Below are 23431 nucleotides of genomic sequence, written 5' to 3'. Positions count from 1 at the left end.
AAATTAAACTTCTAATTATTGATCATAAAAATCAACCTAATGAATTTAGATGAAACAAAAAACTAATTATAATAGCCTCTTCTAATCTAGGGTTTATGAAACTAAGACTCCTCTTAAAATCGCAGACTAATGTTCCTTAAATAGCCTTCCAAGGTTCCCAAGTGAAAAAACCATTTTGCCCTTCAAAAAGTGGTTTAAAATCTGAAAAAACGTGTTTCTAGCATTGTAGCGCCATGTCTTGAGCACTGTAGCGCTATAGTCAGAGTCAAAATACCCTAAAAATTATTTCACTGGCGCTATAGCGCCCTTGATGTAGCGCTGGGGCGCTGCTCTGCTATTCTTGATAGCGCTATGGTGCCGCCTTTGTAGCGTTGTGGCGTTACTTCCAGACTCAACAACTCCTTCATGTCCTTCCTAGTGCTATGGCGCTCCTTTGATAGCGATGTAGCACTATTGATAGCGTCAAAACTTGCACATATCGACCCCGAAAAACGCAATTTTCTCCAACTTAACTATATTTTCTTCCACTTTCACTCCTTTTCACTCTTTTCACCAACTTAGCATGGAAAACCTGAAACATGAACAAACGAACATAATTCTGCAAAAAAATAATCCTAAACTAACGAAAACCATCCTAAAACTAGACCATAAACGAGCCTAAAACTTATTTATCAACTCCCTCAAACTAAACCTTTACTCGCCCTCGAGTAAAGAATCTAACTAGACTCAAACCTAAATAAATCAAGTTGACATAACTAACCAATTCAAACACTCAATACTGCTATGCATATATAATCCGCAGGAAAAATAATCAAGCTATTTATAACATTAATCTAGATTTTCAGTCTCAATTACTTCATCCTTTCACTGCAATTTATCAACACCAAAGCTCATTTACTCATAACTCACAAATAAAATAATTAAACCACTTTATGCACATCAAATTCTCACCAACTAACCACATAACCAAATATTTCCATATGCCTGCCTTACTTACTATTCTCCATTAATATAAACAAATGCACAAACAAGAATCAATAAGACTTTATAAGGGTTGTAATAGAAGGCTTAGGTATAGGTGGATGAAAAGACATTTGTAGCCTTAATTATACATCTCAACAAACTTTCCCTGAAATTTCACACCACTCATCCCTTGTTACCCTTTTTTTTTCTGTGCAATGATTGAGAATATTTTTTTTCAATACACTCCCCCAAACATTGATTTTTCAATACATTATTGTTTGGGAACATAATCATTTTTCACTTTCTTTTCCTTTTCTTTCTTTAATTTTTTTTCTCAATCACAATTAATTTTTCTGAATAACACATAATACAGGCATCCCATTACACATTCACTCCCCTCATATAATAATTTTCATGCTCATGGTATGAGTCAAAAAGAGTAAATGGTATTTTATTTCACAGTTAGGCTCAAAAGAATGTGTTAATCAAGAAAATGGTTATAAGGCTAAAAAATGTTAACTAAAAATAAAATTTAATAGGGTTAGTTTGAAAAGCACAACCAGTCCAAAAATTGCCTATATCATTTCCCTAAATGTGCACTGTTTTAAATTTCATCTCAAATAGTAAGCAAGCAGGTTCTAGAATTTTTTTCAAACTTCCACAATCCAAATTCAACGTGCATAAAATAACTCAATTATAAAATTTGTAATTTATGAGCAATAGATCTCTAATGTCAACAAATCACAGTGAAAAACAAAGTAATCTAACCAAGTACACAGATTATTTTTAGAAGCACATCAATTTTTCTTTTGGATTATACTACAAAACAGTAAATCATATTCAAATGGCAATAATTATCAACTTAATTTACACTCTAAAACATGACTCAAAACAAACAACTAACAAAAATTAAAATAGCAAACCGTAAAACAAACGCAAAAAAAAAAAAAACACCAGAAATAAATCTCTCCTCCAAACTTAAAACTGAACATTGTCCCCAATGTTAAGTACATAAAGAATGAGAACAAAGACTTACCTGACCAGCCACTTCAGTATGGAGGTTGTGGCAGCTGAGACGAAGGTCCCTCGAAAGGTTGAGACTGCGGAGGCTGTGGTTCTTGAAATCCCGCAAATGATTGAGGGGGAGGCAGAGAGTAGAATGGAGCATACGGCGGATATGGTGGCGGTGGAGCAAAATAAGTTTGATCCGATTCATTTCAAGACCACCGACTCACCAGGTTGTTTAAGGGAGCCACATGGTTCACCACATATTCATATCGTTGGCCCATATATTGATGCATCATGTACTGCTGTTGAACTATATATTGATTTTGCTGGATAAGACAATCCAACTTATCATTGACCTTCTTCAGGCTCTGATCACTACTACCTCCCGGCATCACCGGATCAACCTCTTCTTCCACTTCCGTTTTGACATAGTGTTTACCATTTTCCTCGTCAGTGGCACATATAGAGTAGGCTCAGGATAGTCCTTCATCAAAGTAATCGACAAAGGTTGCTGCAACGACTGATAAATGTCAGTGACAAACTCCGGAACTCCAGCCTTATAGCATAACATTGTTATGACAAATCCATGGCCCAGACCTCCAGTGGTATGGCCCTTTTCAATGAACTCAATGTTTTCCTTAATCCATGAACCTGCATTAATAGTCATTCCCACCATGAGCGCATACATCAGTAGTACTCGATCTTTAGTCACGTCAGATACATGACTACTGGCAAAAATCAAGCACAAACAAAGAAAGCCCAAAATTTAGCCTCAATATTCAGTTGACAGGACGCTATACTTTTAGGTAAAGTGCCAGATAAGTTCCAAGGAGCACCTTCAAAACATAATTTTTCAGCCACATCAGTATAATCTATATATCCCTTTAAAAATCTTGTATATTCTTCTTCTTGCTCCTTTATATGTGGGACATTGAAAACCTTATTAATCGACTCCGCAGTGAAAGGGACTTGCTTCCCTCTAACAAAAACCTTATCATTGTGTTTATTTCTTAAATTGGCATAAAACTCATACACCAATGATACATTTGCCTGTGCTAATTTTGTCACTAAATTATCCCACGTCCGAGCCGCAAGATTTTCTCTAACTAATTCAAAAATTTGATGATCAAAAGGCTCAAATTGATATTCCACCTCACGTTCAGGAATAAATGTTTTTCTAACAAACTTTTCATAACACTCTTGAGCTGAAAATTTATAAACCTAGTTTCATCATACTCTTGCTCCGAACTATCATCCCTTGGTTGGGAACCAGAAGCTTGGCCTTTTCCCTTATCCTTATTCCTTCCCGCTCTACTTTTAGGAGCCATTATCTACACTCGCAATAACACCAACCTAGAAAATTTTTGACAGCACCTCCCCTTAAATTAAACACTTTCCCTCTTCACAACCACCCTATAAGTTCAATTTCACAAAACACAAAACCCAAATTCTCCAAAGCACAAAAAAAAAAAATCAATATCCACCAAAGACAAGCAACAATGGAACCCAATCCCAAATGCAGCAAGAAATCTTAAAATAAAAGGGATTGAAAACACTTACTAACCCTTGAAATGGTCTCCCTTATGCTTGATTTAGTAAAGCCCCTTGAAAATTTTAAACTTCAAGAATTTAAAACTCTGAATTTTTAGGGTTCCAAAAGGTGATTGGGGAATTGGAATTGGGTTTTGAGGAAAGAAATTAATCAAAGGACAAAAAGGCAAAGATAGAAGAGAAAATGAAGAAGAATAGTGGAAGATATGGTGAAATTTTCTGGAAAGAGGCTATAATGGAGGATCTATGGAAACTTTGGGGTGTTGGGATAGAGAGAACATGGAAGAAGAAGAAGAAGAAGAAATGAGGGTTTGGGGAAAAAAATTCAAAACCCCCTCTTTTTTTTAAAAAAAAATTTCTGTAATTGGGCACTGTAGCACTATGACGGAGTTCTCTAAGCATTGAAGTTATGAGAATAGCGCTCTTAAACCAGTGATGTAGCGCTGTTGTCCTTTCAAAAAAATCCTTAAGCTCTGAGATAAGCGCCGTAGCGCCCTAGTCATAGCGCTGTAGTGCTAGTGTTCGAATAAAATCCTCCAACCTCCTCTGTAACTTGCGCCATAACGCCTCCTTCCAAGCGCTATAGCGCTCCTTTTTGACAAATTAACATTTTCTAACCTTTTTCTTGCAAACTCTTGCGTTTTTTTCACGATTTTCATGGTTCATTCTATACATCAAATTTTTTCTAATTAAAACTAAAAATAATCACCAAAACAAATTCCCTAAACATTGTTCCAAACCAAATAAAAAACAAAAATCATAATTTTAAAATACAAAAGAAATAAAAATAAAAAAAATAAAATTAGGAATGCCTCCTAAGAGCGCTGTCTTTAACGTCTTTTAGCCAGACTCTTATTTGTATTCAGATCAAAGGGGATCCAAAATCATCACGGACTTGCATTTTTCCACTAGACCCTCCAAATAATACTTCAACCTCTGACCATTCACCTTAAAATCTCCCGTCTTCTCACTATGAACTTGCACTTCTCCATAAGGAAGTGACGCAACTACCGTGTATGGTCCTGACCATCTCGACTTCAAATTACCAGGAAAAACCTTAAGTCTGGAATTAAATAGCAGAACTTTATTTCCTGGTTGAAAATCCTTCCTCAGTATTCTCTTATCATGAAAGGCCTTTGACATCTCTTTATAGATCCTCGCATTCTCATAAGCTTCATTTCAGAATTCTTCAAGCTCATTTAACTCCATAAGCCTATTCTATCCCACCATAAAGAGATCAAGATTTAACTTTTCACAGCCCAATAAGCTCTATGCTCTAGTTCCACCGGTAAATGGCATGCCTTACCAAACACCAATTAATATGGTGACATACCAATCGGAGTTTGAAATGTAGTGCGATAAGCCCAAAGTGAATCATCGAGCTTCTTCGACCAATCCTTCCTTGATGTATTTACTGTCTTTTCTAAGATACCTTTAATTTCCCTATTCGACACTTCAACTTGGCCATTTGCCATTGGATGATAAAATAACACCTTTCGATGATGAACACCATAGCGAGCACAAAGAGCAGTGAACCACTTGTTGCAAAAATGACTTCCCCAATCACTAATAATTGCTCTGGGGGTGCCGAATCGAGTAAAGATATTTTTGTGAAGGAACTAAGTACCTCTTTCCCATCACAAGTAGGAGTTCCTACAGCTTCTACCCATTTAGAAACATAATCCACCGCAAGAAAAATGTACTTGTTATTATACGATGATGGGAAATGTCCCATAAAGTCTATTTCCCATACGTCAAACAACTCAACTTCCAAAATACCAGTCATTGGCATTTGATCTCTTCTTGATATATTCCCAATCCGTTGACAACGATCATAACTTTTGATGAAAACATTAGCATCTTTAAATAATGGAGGCTAGTAAAACCCACTCTGCAAAACTTTTGTTGCTGTTCTTGTTCCTCCGAAATGACCGTCGCAATGCAAAGTATAACAGTGAGTCAAGATTGAAAACATCTCCTCTTCAGGCACACATCTTTCAGTAACTTGATCAGGGCAATGTTTATACAGAATAGGCTCCTCCCAGTAATAGTGCTTCCCCTCCGAATAGAATTTCTTCAATTGTTTCCTTGTCATCTCAGGAGGTATAACCTTTGCAGACAAAAAATTTACATAGTCAGCAAACCATGGAACATCTTTATAAACACTTACTTCAAACAACTGCTCATCAGGAAAAGCATCATTAATCTGAACTTCTTTATTAAGAGAATCCTTATCAACCTCCAATCTAGACAAGTGATCAGCCACCAAATTCTATGTGCCCTTCTTATCTTTAATTTCCACATCAAATTCTTGTAACAACAAAATCCACCGAATAAGACACAGCTTGGAATCTTTCTTGGTCATAAGATATTTTATCGCAGAATGATCTGTGTAAACAACCACCTTATTCCCAATCAAGTATGGCCTAAACTTATCAAAGGCAAACACTATGGCCAACAACTCATTCTCTGTAGTTGCATAATTAATTTGAGCATCATTCAAGGTACAACTTGCATAATAAATCATTCTAAATACCTTGTCAACTCTTTGTCCCAACACTGCCCCAACTGCAAACTCACTAGCGTCACACATTAATTCAAATGGCAAATCCCATTGAGGTGCTACAACTATAGGTGCCAAAATCAATTTTTCCTTAAGTATCTTAAAAGCTTGGTTACACTTTTCATCAAAATCTAACGGAACCCCATTCATTAACAAGGCGGACAACGACTTTGAGACCTTGGAGAAATCCTTGATAAACCTCCTATAAAATCTCGCATGGCCCAAGAAACTCCTTACTCCTTTAACTGAAACTGGAGGTGGCAAATTCTCTATCGTAGAAATCTTGGCCCTATCCACTTCAATGCCTTTCTTAGAAATCTTGTGCCCCAATACAATTCCTTCATTCACCATAAAGTGGCACTTTTCCCAATTAAGTACTAAATGCGGCTCTTCACATCTCCTCAAAACCAACTCCAAATTAGTCAAACATTTGTCGAAAGAAGACCCATAAACTGAAAAATCATCCATAAAAATCTCAATCCCCTTCTCAACCATGTTAGAGAATATCACCATCATACACCGTTGAAATGTGGCTGGTGCATTTCATAACCTGAATGACATCCTTCTAAAAGCAAAAGTACCATAAGGACATGTAAACTTTGTCTTCTCTTGATCCTCTGGTACAATTACAATCTGATGATAACCTGAGTACCCATCTAGAAAACAATAATAGTTATGCCCCGCTAACCTATCCAACATCTGCTCAATAAAATGCAAAGGAAAATGATCTTTCCTAGTTGCCTTATTCAACTTTTGGTAATCTATACATATCCTCCAACCCGTCACAGTCCTTGTTGGAATCAGTTCATTACTTTCATTCTTCACCACGGTCATACCACCCTTTTTAGGTACTACTTGTACTGGACTTACCCAAGCACTACCAGAAATAGGGTAAATCACTCCAGCATCTAACAATTTCAAAATCTCTTTCCTCACCACTTCTTTCATTGTCGGATTAAGTCTTCATTGAGCATCAATAGTCGGTCTAGAATCGTCTTCCATAAGAATTCTATGCATAACTGTTGATGGGCTTATTCCTCTTATATCAGCAAGAGTCCACCCTATAGTAGTTTTATGATCCCTTAACACCCTCAACAACTTCTCCTCCTTTACTTTCAAAAGAAATGATGAAACTATGACCGGAAGAGTCTTTTTCTCCAAGATAAGCATAGCAGAGATGTTTTGGTAAAACTTTCAATTCTAACACTGGTGGCTTCAGAATCGATGGTAATGGTCTTTCCGGTCCCTCGCCCAATTCTTCAAACTTTTTATGCTTCCACAACTCATTTGATTTTATCCACTTCAAATAACTCAAAGCCTCTTCATTGTCCTCATCATCTACATCATTAACTGTAAGACTTAATTCAAGAGGATCCTCAATTAATTTTTTTCTCCCTACTACTTCTTCTACCACATCAACTGAGAAACAATTGTCACTTGGTTTAGGATAAGTCATAGCCTTGAACACATTAAATACTACTTCTTCCCCTTGCACTCTTATCCTTAACTCTCCTTTTTGCACATCTATTAATGCTTGCCCAGTTGCTAAAAATGGCCTCCCCAAGATAATAGGAACATTCTCATCCTCCTCCATATCAAGAACTATAAAATCAGCTGGAAATATAAACTTATCCACCTTAACCAACACATCTTCTATAATACCACGTGGATGTTTCACAGATCTATCTGCCAGCTGCATTGTTACTGTGGTTGGCCTAACTTCACCCAAACCAAGTCTACGAAATACTGACAAAGGCATTAAATTAATACTTGCCCCCAAATCGCAAAGTGCATGCTTACATTCAAACTCCCCAATCGTGCATGGAATAGTAAAATTACTAGGATCTCGTAACTTTTGAGGAAGTTTCCTTTGCAAAATCGCATTACACTCTTCCGTTAACGCTACTATTTCATAATCACCCATCTTTCTCTTATTAGACAAAATCTCCTTCATAAACTTCACATAGCTGGGCATCTGTTCTAACGCTTCTACGAACGGTATATTTATATGTAGCTTCTTGAACACCTCTAAAAACTTTGCAAACTGCTTATCCAAATTATGCTAGCGCAACCTTTATGGATATGGAATTCTAACATGATGGTCAATGCTCACTGGTGGTACCACTTCTTTCTTGTTAAGGTCTTCAGTAATCTCCTCTTGTGCTGGACTAGTGACATGTTGATCCTCTATCTTTTTGCCCTTGTTTTCTACTGTAGGCCACTCATACTTAGTCTCACTCCTCAAGGATATTGCATTACACTGCTCTTTAGGATTAACTTCTGTAGTGCTAGGAAAATTTCCTTGAGCTCTATTAGACATTAAAGTTGCCAACGACCCTATTTGAGTATCCAAACTCTTTATGGATGCACTGATTTTAGGCATGAATTGGTTAAGTACATCAGGTTGAGGTTTAGCTGGTTTCATTGGCATTAGGTGTGGTCTATTTTGTGGTTGATAATATCCAGGTGGAGGGTGTTGGTGGGCATGTTGCTGTGGATACGGTGGTTTATTTTGGGCAGGTTGATATTGTGGCTGAGGTGGAGGGTAAGGTTGTAGAGTATTTTGATTATTGGACCAGGAAAAATTAGGATGGTTCTTCCAAACTGGGTTGTAGGACATGGAATTTTGATTATTAGGTTGTCTCAGATAATTCCCTATAGCTTGTACTTCTTCCATGGGCACGTTATTCATATCTAGAGCAGGGCATTGGTTGGGTGGATGGTTTGTACCACACAATACACATAGGTTGTGAACTTGCATAGCTTGAGAAGGGAGTGTAGTCTTTTGTAATTGCTTTGTCAAGGCTGCTACTTGAGCAGTAAGTATTGATATGGCATCCAATTCCATCATTCCAGCCACCTTCTTTGGTTGTCCCCTTTTAGTTGGCCATTGATAATTATTCATCGCCATCTCTTCTAATAGTTCATACGCCTCATTAGCACTCTTACTCATAAAAGCCCCTCCCGTCGCAGCATCTATAATTGTTCTAGTTGTTCCATTCAACCCATTGTAAAAATTATGCACCAACATCCACTTTTCTATACCATGGTGTGGACACTTCCTTAACAACTCCTTAAATCGCTCCCAAGAATCATACAGTGACTCTCCATCCATCTGGTAGAAATTATTGATCTCCCCCCTTAGTTTTGCAGCCTTCGATGGAGGAAAGAACTTGGCAAGGAACTTCTGAGCTAACTCCTCCCATGTAGTGATAGAATTCGCTTGTAAGGATATCAGCCAACTCTTCACCCTACCCCTCAGTGAAAATGGGAATAGCCTCAATCTTATTGCATCATCACTCACCCCATTCATCTTGAACGTAGCACATAACTCTAGAAAATTAGCGATGTGTAAATTGGGGTCCTCCGTTGGCATAACTCCAAACTGGACAATTGATTGGACTATTTGAAGGATTGCGGGCTTAATCTCAAAATTGTTTGCATCAATGGTTGGAGGTCTAATGGATGACTGCACTCCTGTAACAGTAGGAAGTACATAATCTCTCAATGTTCTTGGTCCTTGCTCCCTTGGAACCTCTGCAGCTCCTTGACCATTATTAGCACCATTTCACAAATTATCAGCCATGGTAAACTCCAATCTCCTCTTTGTTATCCGGTTCTGTCTGCACATTTTTTCAATTTCCAAATCTATTGGTAAAATCTCCTTTTGTCTACTACTTCGCATATACCAACGATTCCTGAAACACAATAGAACCTTAATCCAAATAAATATTAAGCAGAAATAAAATAAAATAAAACAACCAAATTAGAACAAATAATAATAAACTGTGATATTCGAAATTAAGTCCCCAGCAACGGTGCCAAAAACTTGATCTATGAAAATTTAACATGCAAGTATACGTGGTCGAATCAAGTAATATATGATAAGTAGAGTGTTGATCCCACGAGGACTGATTTCTAAATACCACTAATTGTTCTTTAACTTTCTATTTTGTGAATTAAAATTATGATGAAAAGAATAAAATTAAAGTGAATACTCTAACTTATGAACATAATTTAAATAACTGGAAACAAGATAATGAATCAACTAATCAAAAATCAATAATAATAAAAACCTAGTAATTAAGTTCATCAACTGTTCATTCTATTAAATTTAATAATCAATTCTAAATCTCTTCTTTATATTTTAATAGCAGGTTAATATAATCGATTCCTATTCTTTTTCAAGATATAAGATCTCAATCTATATGCAGGTTTTCTACATTTATGTGATAAACTTGAACGTATAGAAGGCATTAAACATGGAAACCTAATTACTACACAAGTCATACAGGTACTTTCGTCCAATATGACACCTATGTCTATACAATGATAGCATATTCAATTCTCTTCTTTCGAATTTTGAATCAAATCCATTAAATCAAGTAAATAGTGATCAAATATTTACTAGCATTAAACAAACATCATATAGATTAGAATAGAAAAGAAGTATTAATAGAAAATCATAATAAAATTAAATAGAAATCCCAGTGACTACATTAATCCCTAGATAAAAGAAATTAGTACATAAATAACATGATGAAATTAAACTTCTAATTATTGATCATAAAAATCAACCTAATGAATTTAGATGAAACAGAAAACTAATTACAACAGCCTCTTCTAATCTAGGGTTTATGAAACTAAGACTCCTCTTAAAAGCGCAGACTAATGTTCCTTAAATAGCCTTTCAAGGTTCCCAAGTGAAAAGACCATTTTTCCCTTCAAAAAGTGGTTTAAAATCTGAAAAACGCATTGCTAGCGCTGTAGCGTTATAGTTAGAGTCAAAATACCCTAAAAATTATTTCACTGGCGCTATAGAGCCCTTGATGTAGCGCTAGGGCGCTGCTCTGCTGTTCTTGATAGCGCTGTGGTGCTGCCTTTGTATCGCTGGGGCGCTACTTCCAGACTCAACAACTCCTTCATGTCCTTCCTAGCGCTATGGCGCTCCTTTGATAGCGCTGTAGCGCTATTGACAGCATCAAAACTCGCACATATTGATCCCGAAAAACACATTTTTCTCCAACTTAACTATATTTTCTTCCACTTTCACTCCTCTTCAATCTTTTCACCAACTTAGCATGGAAAACCTGAAACATGAACAAACGAACATAATTCTGCAATAAAATAATCCTAAAATAACAAAAACCATCCTAAAACTAGACCATAAACGAGCCTAAAACCTGTTTATCACCTTATTATAGAGTTGCGGTGCCTCAGTGGTCAATTTGCAGAATAGGGCATTTTACGCATGGGCAAAAGTGGAATTTCACGTCCAAAGCCCAAATTACTATTTAATCATCATTATGACGATTTTTGAAGGCAGAACCCTAAGGAGAATACTCAAAGAACACACAGAGGAGGCAAAGGCTTGGAGATTAACTTGTCTATCATTCTATTTCATTGTTTACTTTTACTATCTGGATTAGTGATGTTGATATTTGGTTTAATTGATTTTACTATGTTTAGCATGAACTAATTTCTTATTTAGGGTGTTAATGGATTCTCTTGAGACCTTATGATGATTTAATGAAGATCATTTTCCTTTCAATATTGTGAATTATATGTTTTGTGCTTAATGCTTGTGATTAATTGGCCACTAATTGCATGATTCATATGATTTTAACCTGAGATCTGAGAAGTGAAGTATAAATATGCTATAGTCAAATAATCGTAGATTTATATTGGACAAGAGTACCTGTATGGTCTGTGTAGCTTAGGGATTACGTGTTTAATGCTTGCAATATGTTAGTTTACCACAGATTTGTAGGAGATTGCTTATTGTAGAGAATTATAAGTCCTAGTAAGAATATAATTTATAATTGTAATCCGCTATCACAATAGAAATGGGAGTTCTTAAATTCGCATTAGAGAAGCATAGATGGATAGTTGATGAAGTTAATAACCCTAATTCTTAATCCATTGAATTAATATTTAGTTTTGAGTTCTCCATTGTTCTATTTTATTGTTTTATTGTTTTAGTTTTATAATTTTATAATTTTATAATTTATTAATTTTCAATCAAAGATTAAGTTTTGGTAATTAGTAACCGTCCTCGTGGGAACAATACTTTACTTACTGATTTATTACTTGTTACAACTACGTGCACTTACGTAGTTCAAAATTATCACAAGTTTTTGGCGCCGTTGCCGGGGACTGTATTATTAATATTAATATAGTTGATTTTTATTCTAAATTAGTTTTTATTTCTAGTACTCATTTGGTTTGTGGTTGTATTGTGTTTCAGGAATTATTGGTATATGCGACGAAGTAGACAAAAGGAAGTCATACCGGTAGTTCTTGAAATTGAAAGAACATGCAGAAAAAACCGAAAGATAAAGAAAAGGCTGGATTTTTCCATGGCTGAGAATCAAAGAAATGCAGCAAACAATGCTGTTAATGTTAATAATATCCCAAATATTGCAGAGGTCCCAGTGGAATGAGGACCAAGGACGCTTAGAGACTATGTACTTCCTACTATCACATGAGTGCATTCATGCATCAAACACCCCACTATTGCTGCAAATAATTTTGAGATCAAGCCAGCAATATTACAAATGGTCCAGTCTATTGTTCAGTTTGGGGGGTTGCCTACAGAAAATCCTAATTTGCACATAGCCAATTTCCTGGAGGTATGTGCAACGTTTAAGATCATTGGGTTGAGTGACAATGTAATTTGACTTAGATTATTCCCATTTTCTCTACGAGCGAAGAGTTGGCTGATTTTGCTGCAAGCTAATTCTATCACAACATGGGAGCAGTTAGCCCAGAAGTTCTTAGCAAAGTTTTTCCCTCCAACAAAAGCTGCAAATTTGAGAGGGGAAATTAATAATTTCTACCAGACGAAAAAGGAATCGTTGTATGTTGCATGAGAAAGATTAAAGAGTTGTTAAGAAAGTTCCCACATCATGGTATAGAGAAGTGGATTTTAGTCCATAACTTTTATAATGGGTTGAATGGTACTACTCGTACCATTATAGATGCTGCAGTAGGAGGTGCGTTCATGAGAAAAAGTGCTAATGAAGCGTATGAATTGCTAGAGGAGATGGCAATGAATAACTACCAGTGTCCAACTAAAAAGGGACAACCAAAAAAGGTGGCTGGTATGATTGAACTGGATGCTATTTCCATGCCTATAGCACAAGTGGCAAAATTAACAAAACAATTACAATAGACCAATCTTCCATCCCAAGCCATGCAAGTACAAAATTTATGCGAGGCAGGTGGTGGCGGTCATCCTTTGAATCAGTGCCCTGTCCTAGACATGAATAACATGCCCATGGAAGAAGTGTAAGCTATAGGAAATTACCAAAGACAAAACAATAACCCTTATTCCATGTCATACAACCAAGGTTGGAAGAACCACCCAAATTTCTCTTGGACAAATAATCAACCCACTCAACAATCTTATCAACAACCTTCACCAGGCTTTTATCAACAACAAAATAGACCTCTACAATAGCCAATGCCCATGAAATAACATGAACCACAACCTGATGCATTGAACCAATTCATGAAAAAGATAAGGGCATCTATAAGGAGTTTGGAGACGCAATTAGGGCAGTTGGCCAATCTGATGACAAATAGAGCTCAAGGAAATTTGCCTAGCACTACTGAGGTGAATCCTAAAGAACAGTGCCAAGCCATCACCTTGAGTAGTGGAGCATAGTACGAGGAACCTAAGAGAACTCAGTCAAAGGAGATAAGTTAGGAGAAAAAGGACCAGAGCATAGCAAAGAATGATTCTAGTGAAGATAAGGTTACTAAAGGCTTAGCAGGGAAAGAAGTGCTACCACCAGTAAGCATTGAGCATCATATAAAGATTCTGTATCCACAGAGACTCCATAAGCATAATTTAGATAAATAGTTTGCGAAGTTTTTAGAGGTGTTGAAGAAGCTACACATTAACATACCTTTTTCTGAAGCACTGTAATAGATGCCTAGATATGTAAAGTTTATGAAGGAGATCCTGTCTAACAAAAGGAAGGTAGGAGAATATGAAACTGTAGCATTGACTGAAGAAAGTAGTGCTATTTTGCAAAGAAAGTTCCCGCAAAAGTTAAGAGATCCTAGTAGTTTTACTATACCATGCACCATTGGGGAGTTTGAATGCAGACATGCATTGTGTGATCTGGGGGAAAGTATAAATTTGATGCCATTCTCAGTATTTCACAGACTTGGATTGGGAGAAGCGAGGCCCACGACCATCACATTACAGCTGGTAGATTGATCAATCAAACACCCAAGAGGTATTATAGAAGATGTGTTGGTAAAAGTAGATAAGTTTATTTTTCCTGCAAATTTTATTGTTTTGGATATGGAGGATGATCAGAATGTCCCAATTATTTTGGGAAGACCATTTTTAGCAACTGGGCAAGTGTTAATAGATGTCCAAAAAGGAGAATTAAGGTTGAGAGTGCAAGGTGATTGTAGAGTCCAAGAACTTTACTTAGCTAATTGTTAGTAGTATTATAGTATATTTAGTGTTATCATTGTTACTTTGGATTTTTGGTTCAGACCGGGAGTTATTTGGACACTCATAGTAGTACTTATAGATTTTCTAAGTTTAACCTATAGTTTAAGAATATTAAGTATAACCTAAGGTTTGATTAATGTGACTGATATTAAGGATTATATTATTATATTATAAGGTTTAGACATCAACCAATAGGATTTTAAGCACATGTTTTCAATGGTAATTAAGGATTAAGTATTTTTGAGGATTAAATTAAATAAGGGTAAAGTTTGAATGTTATAGGGTCAGTCAGCAGCTTTGAGTACGTTGAGGGCTTAGTCAAGGCTGTTTACTCCATTCAAACTTAGCTAAAAATGTGTAAATTCGTGTTTAAATATTCAGCGTATGCCGATATATCGCAGCTATAGGGGGCGATATATCGCAGCACGTAGATACGGAAAACACGAATCGATGCACGGTCGCCTCGGGAACAAAGGTCCAGGCGATATATCGCCTATAGGGGGCGATATATCGCCTCCACCAGCATGTTTTCAAATACTTTTGAATTCTTTTCCTTTCAGCCATTCAAACTCCTTCAACAGTCCAGCATCTTCTGAACGAGTCTTCAGCCTCTGCTGAACGATTATTCAAATGATTTACACCTAAAAAGCCATTATTCTTATTCAAGTAAAATCAAGATATTTTCATTCCCAAACTCTATAAATAGGACCTAGTACCCAGCCATTATTCACCATTTGCTCTAAGTTCAGAAGCTGCTAGTGTTAAGTGAGTGTGAGAGTGTAAACACTTGGTTTGGGGAAAAACTATAAGCTTAAACATCATAAGCTTATCAAACACTTTGGGAAGTGAGTTCTATAGTATTTCGGTGGAGGTTAGATTGATCTTGCAATCTTTGAGGTAAACCCAAAACTCTAGTTCCTTTCTGTATTTTATGTTATTTCCTTTCTCAAAACCTTCTACTCAGTCCCCTAACCTTATTCTTATTTTGGTTAGGGAATCCAAGCTCTTAAGCATATAAGTCGGTAAGTATGTTTTTTTTATGGTTTAGTCTTTCCATCTCTTTCATTTCATCTCCTTTCTTAGACTCACTCTTTCTTATGGTTTTAGGAGTGTTCCAAAAGTCCCAACTCAGTCCATAATCCCGGTAACTTTGGTAAGGAAAATAGGCTAGAATTAATATGTTATGTGCTTATGTTATCTATATGTTTTATGTTATTAATGTGTTATGATATGTATATGTGTATGTTTGTAGGCTTGGGCATATGACCCATATGGCTAACAAGACCCCAAATGGGTTATGGGCATATGACCTACTTAGCTAGTAGGACCCCACTAATCCCATGGGCATATGCTTGTTTAGTCTATGGGACCCCAAGTAATAATGGTCATTATAATAAGTGTATGTTATATGTATTATGTATTATGTTAAGTCTTTATGTTTTCTTATGAAATTATGCATATGACTTTGTGTTAGATTTTCCTTGCTGGGCATTAGGCTCACTCCTTTCTGTTTATGTGCAGGAAAATAAGCTTAGAGGCGGAAAGATTCGTGACGCTTGGAGGATGTGTATCGATGATGAATGGAGTCAAGGGGCCGAGCGTTATTCGATTCGAGGATGTAGTCTCCTTTTATGTTTTTTATGGTTTTTATGTGTATTTTCCGCATTATTATGTAATGTCTTTTATTTTAAATCATGTTTTGTTTTAAAGACAATGGGATCCCAAAATCCTTCTTAGTATTCTGTTTATTTTTAAATAACTCTTATTTTTTTTAAGTTACTCAATAAATTATGGTATTTTCGTAAAAATGTAAGTTTTATGTATAGTTTCGATAATGGTCCAATTAGTCTAGAGTAGTGGGTCATTACAGTGATGAAGTAGTATTCAATGGATTCAAGGCCATCACCTATCCTAGGGTGAGTGATAGTTTCTATTCAGTGGATGTGATAGATGAAACAGTAGCAAATCAAAAGCTAGTAGAAGATCCTCTTAAGCTAGGTCTTATAGTTGATGATGTAGATGAAGAGGATTACGAGGAGGCAGTGAGTTATTTGAATTGGATACAATTGTATGGAACATTAAGAGAAACGAGGTTTGAAGAACTTGGTTAAGGGCATGAAAGACCATTACCATCCATTGAGAACCTTCATTTCGTAGAATTAAAGTCTTTGCCAGAGCATTTACGCTATGCATATCTTAGATCAAAGGAAACTCTTCCATTATAGTATCTGAATCACTTATTGAGGTTGGGGTAGAAAAGTTATTAAGAGTTTTAAGAGTTCATAAAACTACTAGGGGACTCTAGTTCACATAAGGGAGGAATGATAGTCGTTAAGAATGAGAATAATGAATTGATTCTGACTTGTACTGTGACAGGTTGGAGGATATGTATAGATTACCGTAAATTGAATAAGGCCACTAAAAAAGATCACTTTCCCTTGCCTTGCATTGATCAAATGTTGGATAGGTTCGCAGACCATAGTTATAATTGTTTCTTTGATGGGTATTCAAGATATCATCAAATTTCCATTGCACCTGAGGATCAAGAGAAAACCACGTTTACATGCTCGTATGGTACTTTTATGTTTAGAGGAATGCCATTTGGACTTTGTAATGCACCTGCAACGTTCCAAAGATGTATGATGGCTATATTTTCGGACATGGTAGAAAAGGGTATAGATATTTTATGGATGATTTTTCCGTTTATGTTTCTTCTTTTGATAACTGTTTGGCTAATTTAGAGCTAGTTCTGAAGAGATGTGAGGAATCACACCTAGTCTTGAATTGGGAGAAGTGCCACTTTATGGTAAATGAAGGAATTGTTTTAGGGCATAAGATCTCAAGTAAGGGAATTGAGGTAGATTGGGCTAAGATATCAACAATAGAGAATTTACCACCTTCGGTCTCAGTTAAAGGAGTAAGAAGTTTTCTTGGTCATGCGGGGTTTTATAGAAGATTCATTAAAGATTTTTTTAAGATTTTGAAACCCTTATCTACATTGTTAATGAATGGAGTACCTTTTGACTTTGATGAGAAGTGTCGCCATGCTTTCAAGGTTCTTAAAGAGAAACTGACTTTTGCACCGATAGTCGCTGCACCTAATTGGGAATTTCCATTTGAGTGATGCAAGTGGCTATGCAATAGGAGGAGTGTTGGGGCAACGAGTTGACAAGGTGTTTAGAACAATTTATTATGCAATTCATACGTTGAATGATGCTCAGGATAATTTTGCTACTACAGAAAAGGAGCTTTTGGCCATTGTGTTGGTTTTTGATAAGTTTAGGCCATATCTCATTGGGAATAAGGTAATAACATACACTGATCATTCCTCCATTAAATACCTTATGACTAAGAAAGATACAAAGCCTCGTCTCATTCGTTGGATTCTATTGCTAAAAGAATTTGACATGGAGATTAGGGATAAGAAAGGAATTGAAAATTTTGGTGGCTGATCATTTGTCTAGATTAGAACTGGAAGAGAGTCAAAGTAAGAAAGAGGTGTAAATTAATGATGCTTTTCCGGATGAGAAGTTATCTAAAGTAAAGGAGAATAAGGAGGTACCGTGGTTCGCTGACTATGTTAATTTCTTGGCTACAAATATAGTGCCTCCAGAGATGTCTAAACAACAACTTAAAAAGTTTTATTCAGTGGTAAAGCGTTATTATTGGGAAAAGCCCATCTTATACAAGCATTGTGCATATCATATTATTCGTCGTTGTGTGCCTAAAGATGAGATGGTGTCAGTTTTGACTCATTGTGGTGGTCATTTCAAAGCAACAAGGACAGCTGCAAAGGTATTACAATGTGGTTTTTATTGGCCTACGTTGATGAAAGATGTGAATACATTCATAAAAGCTTGTGATCGATGTCAAAGAGTTAGCAGTATTTCAAGGAGAGATGAGATGCCCTTACTTGGGATTCTTGAGGTGGAATTATTTGATGTGTGGGGTATAGATTATATGGCTCCTTTTCCGTCATCTTACAATAACAAGTACATCTTGCTAGTGGTGGATTATGTATCTAAATGGGTGGAAGCAGCTGCAACACCCACAAATGACCGCAAGGTGGTACTTAAATTCTCGCATAAGCACATTTTCACTCGTTTTGGCATGCCTATGGCTTTAATAAGTGACGAAGGTAGCCATTTTTGTAACAAGATGATGGATGCCTTTTTGGATCGTTATGGTGTTCATCATAGAATCGCTATGCCATACCATCCTCAAGCTAATGGTCAAACGAAATTGTCAAATAGAGAAGTAAAAAATGTCTTTGAGAAAACAATCAATAGATCAAGAAGAGATTAGTCTAAGAAGCTCGATGATGCATTATGGGCATACATGACTACATACAAGACTCCTATCGACATGTCACCCTACCAGTTAGTTTTTGGTAAAGCATGTCATTTGCCGGTGGAGATGGAACATAAAGCTTATTGGGCAACGAGGGAGTTGAATAAGGATGCCACAACACAAGATATCATAGGTCTTTGGAGTTGAATGAGATGGAAGAGTTTCGTAATGAGGTCTATGAGAATGCCAAGATCTATAAAGTGCGTACTAAAGCTTGGCATGATAAAAATCTTGTTCACAAGGAGTTTCAACTTGGGAAACAGGTGTTGTTGTTCAATTCTATGAGGGCCATTTACGGTGGTTAAAGTATTTCCTTATGGGGCAGTGGAGTTACAAGGAAAGGATCGAGAGACATTTAAGGTGAACATGCAGAGAGTAAAGCCATATTTGGGTGGTCTTATTGATACAGTCAAGACCATCATCCAGTTACAACCTTTGTGAAGATGAAGAAAGCGTCCGACTAAATGATGTTAATGACAACTCTATTTGGGAGGCATCCCAAGTTGTTTTTAGTATTTTAATTCTTTTAATTGGATAAGTATTTTGTTGTTTTTGATTTGGTGTTAAATTTTTATTTTGAATTAGCTTTTCTTTAGACTTTTGGACCTTTAGGCATTATAATGTAAATATGAGCTGTGGAATTTGTGAAAAATATAAAACTATTAACAAAATAAAGTTTTTCTGCTGGAACCCATTTGAGTTGCAACACACTCATATTTGAGTTGCAATGCATGCACGGACAGAGAGCTCAGAAATTTTCGTGAGTGCCTAGGCGTTGTGTTGTCCTAACATTGAGCCTCAGCGTGCATCCTTAGAATTCAACCAAGAATTTGACATTAGCCGTGGGGCTACACCTTATATGCTGTGACGCTTATTCGCGAAATTTCTATAACCGCTATTTTTTGTGTTTTCCCTTCACTTCTTCATTTTCACTCTACACATTATGAAATTCTTACCTACAATACACCATTGTTTCAAGCCAACCCTTCAAATATCTCCATAAACCTCTAATAATCTTCCTATAACCTTTATTCAAACACTTTTCCCCCATTACTTTAGATTAAATCACCTATAAATTTCATTCTTGCCATTCATAAACCCTAATTTCAAATTTTGGGGGAGATTGTGCAATTTGTGGAAAGTTTGAGGAATTCAGAATATCTTTCATCAATTTTTCATTGTGGGTAAATATTTCTCTCTTAATCTCTGAATATTTTAGTGTTTTTGGCAGTATATTATTGTGAATTGAGTGGTTAAGAGCTCTATTTTCTAGTTGGGTATTGAGTGTTGGTTTGAGAAGCTTATTTGTGAGATTTGTGGTGTTTTGTTGATTTGGGGAAGTGGAAAAAACAAGGGGAGGTGCTGTCAATTTTTTTTTGTAGAATTTAAGTGTTAAGATAATAATGGGACTGAAGAGAGGTAGTATTGGTGCTTCATCCTCAATGGGGTTGGCTTCTTACGATAGATCAAGATTCATAAGTAAAGAGGCTCAAGAGAGCTATGAGCGTTTAAGTAGAAGGAGTTTAATTCCCGAACGAGGAACGGATTATCAAAATGAATCATATGATGATGCGAGTTATGAGCCCATTAGAGTTATTCTGCAAGATTGAGGTTGGCAATCATTGGTTGATGGTAAGCAAATAAAAAAACCAAATGCTTCTTTGGTTTATGAGTTTTATGCCATTTAGCAGGAGAAAGATAATAATCAATGTTTTGTGCGGGGGAAGAAGGTGTCGGTGAGTGCAACTACTTTTAATAATCTTTATAACATTATGAATTATACGGAGGAGCAGAATGAGTTTAGAGCATTTTTACACACAGAGATTGATTATGTAGAGTTTGTGGAGTATATCGGTTGTCCTAGAGCTAGAGTTACTTATACTCATGATGAGCCTAAGCATATGTATAAGACTCAATTGAATCAAATATCGCTTGCGTTGATGTATTTTGTAAGCGCTCGATTGATTCTGTCCACAAATTTTTCTGACATTGCTATGGACCGATTACTTATGGTTTATGGGATTATGAAAGGAATGAAGATGGGTGTGGGGAAAATAATCAGAAACAGTATTGGGTTTATGGTTCACCTTACAATTAGTAGAGGATTGGGACATAGTTCAATTATCACGAATTTATGTGAGACTTATGGGGTGCCCACATATAATACTGATGTTCAGGGTAAGGTGCAAGGCAACATTACTAGGGGTGCGGTGTTTAATTATGCTTCGCCTGTTGGTGTTTTTGATCCTGAGGAACAAAGACTGCGTCGTCGTTTGCGTGCTGAGGCTGTTCAATTAGAGGAACACGAGGATGCAGTGGAAAACGTAGCGACTACTATGGATGAGGATCCAATGTTGGCAATTGGTGGACCGATTAATCCTAATGTCCAATATACACATGCTCAGTTGAATTATATTATTCATCAGAACAACCATATGCAACAATATTGGATGGCTAGGAATGCATATGAGCATACACATGTCGATCAACTGATGCTTTGGTCAATCATTGGAATCTGAATGAAGCTCCGCAACCTTATTTTCAATATCCTCCGAAGTTTCATCCTTATCAGCAGCCACGGCCTCCTCCACCATACTGATGTGGTGGTTGGGTAAGTTTACTTTTCCTTTTATCTTTTTAACACATTGGGGGCAATGTGTTATTTAAGTTTGGGGGAGGGATTACTTTGTTTTGTTTTGTTGTAGTTGTTTTTAGTGTTTTTTATTTTGTTTTTAGTGTTTATAATTATGAATCAAGTTGTTTTGAAGCTGATGATACTTATAACCATGTGATGTGATTTTTTTTTTGACAAACTATATGAATCCGTGTGCTTGGTGAAATTAATTTAATGATTAGCTTTTATCTGAGTTTTAATTGTCATGAAAGCCTTAATTAAGAAATTTCTTACAATCCTTTACTATATGCATGTTAACTGGGTTTATGGATTTGTGGATCAAAAGTTGAAAGTATTCTAAAACTTGCATAGTTTGTTGATTGAGCTGAAATTGGAATAATACATACTTAGGAAGATGATTTAGGCAATTATTTGGAATGATTGAGCCTTTCAATCCAACCTTAATATATTAAATCTCTAGTTACCCAAATTTTGAGCTTAATGTTAATCTTTTTGCTGTTTGCCACTTATTTTTAGCCTCATTGAAACGTTGTTATTTACCTTTCCTTTTGATGTAAATCATGAGCATATGAAAAGTTATTGGGCGATGGTTTGAAATGGAGTTTATATTTGGAAATTTGTGTCATTAATAGAAGAAAAATTGAGAGGGTAAAAATAAATATTGAAAATGAAATACACTCCAAATTGAAAATATACAAGGAAATAAGTTTGGGGGAGTGTAATATCATTAGTGAAAAAGAAAAAAAATTCAGTAGTATGAATTCTCTCAAAGTATGAAATTTTGGGATAGTTTGTGAGTTTCAAGTTGAGGAAGATTGATTTGTTTGGTTTATATGCTTATGGTATATTTGAGCCTAAATTACTTTTCATCTACCTTTACCTTAGCCGTTCAACTATAAGCCATGAGAGTCCTATTGATTTTTTGAGCATGTGTTATCATATTAGGGGAGATTGATGAATTATGCAGGCATATGAAATACTTGGTTTTGATGGAATGATTTGGAAGATTTGACATGTATATGGTATTGTGATTGTGTGTTATTTATTGGTTAAGGCTGATTTGCGTAGCAAAGATTGAAGTTGATTATTGAATTGATTTTACTAAAATTCTGGATGAAATGTAGTTGAAAATTTTGAGCTTGTATTGCATGGTTTCATGAGGTGGAGGCTTGTTAGGTAAACTTGATTCATGTATGTGATTAGTTTGTTTTAGAAAGTGTCAATAGGTTTTACTCGAGGATGAGTAAAAGTTAAGTTTGGGGGAGTTTGATAGAGTAGTTTTATATTCTTTTAAATGGTTATTTTATAGAATTTTTTAGTTTAGTTATTTTTGTGCAGTATGACGTTTTGTTGCCTGTGTTTGATAATATTTCAGATTTATGGAAAGTAATTGATAAATGACCACATTTGGCTTCAAAAAGAAGGAATTTGTTGAAAAAAATGGACATTTGAGCTGCGATGCTACGATTAGACAGAGAGGCCGAGTCATCGAGAAATTGAGGGCCATGGTGCTACCTTTGAGAGCCGCGGTGGTATTGGTTAGGGAATTTGAGTCGCGACGCAAGCGTATTAGAGCTACGATGCTTGAACAGTCGGATATGAGGCATATTTCAATTTCTGGACACGGGCCGCGGTGCCTGATTATTGACCTGCGACGCCTAAGTGATCAATTTGTAGAATAGGAAGCACATATTACTATTTAATCATCATTATGACGATTTCTGAAGGCAAAACCCCAAGGAGGAGACTCAAAGAACACACTGAGGAGGCAAAGGCTTGGAGATCAACTAGTCTATCATTCTATTTCATTGTTTACTTTTATTGTCTAGATTAGTGATGTTGATATTTGGTTTAATGGATTATATTATGTTTAGCATGAACTAAT

General features: G+C 36.1%; 1 protein-coding gene and 1 non-coding gene across 2 annotated transcripts; one reads left to right on the top strand and one right to left on the bottom strand.

Annotated features, from left to right (window-relative positions):
• Positions 1-7157: 7157 nt before the first annotated feature.
• Positions 7158-8060, bottom strand: LOC133795563 (uncharacterized). Its single transcript, XM_062233015.1, has 2 exons — positions 7748-8060; positions 7158-7630 (listed from the first exon to the last, which is right to left on the bottom strand). Exons 1-2 carry the CDS (start codon positions 8058-8060, stop codon positions 7158-7160), a joined length of 786 nt encoding a protein of 261 aa, XP_062088999.1.
• A 1066-nt stretch (positions 8061-9126) lies between these two features.
• On the top strand, positions 9127-9233 carry LOC133798954 (small nucleolar RNA R71). Its single transcript, XR_009876169.1, has one exon. It is a non-coding gene; the product is annotated as a small nucleolar RNA R71 (small nucleolar RNA).
• Positions 9234-23431: the final 14198 nt, after the last annotated feature.

Source organism: Humulus lupulus, chromosome 8, assembly GCF_963169125.1.
Source record: "Humulus lupulus chromosome 8, drHumLupu1.1, whole genome shotgun sequence".
Classification (NCBI taxonomy): domain Eukaryota; kingdom Viridiplantae; phylum Streptophyta; class Magnoliopsida; order Rosales; family Cannabaceae; genus Humulus; species Humulus lupulus.
Note: the sequence above shows the minus strand (reverse complement) of the source record. Positions and strands in the feature narration are given on the sequence as shown.

Coding starts and splice junctions, on each gene's coding strand:
- LOC133795563 (XM_062233015.1), bottom strand. CDS start 8,060: ATGCCCAGCTATGTGAAGTTTATGAAGGAGATTTTGTCTAATAAGAGA. Junction 7,631..7,747: donor ATCTGTGAAACATCCACGTG/GTATTATAGAAG, acceptor GGCCATTTTTAG/CAACTGGGCAAGCATTAATA.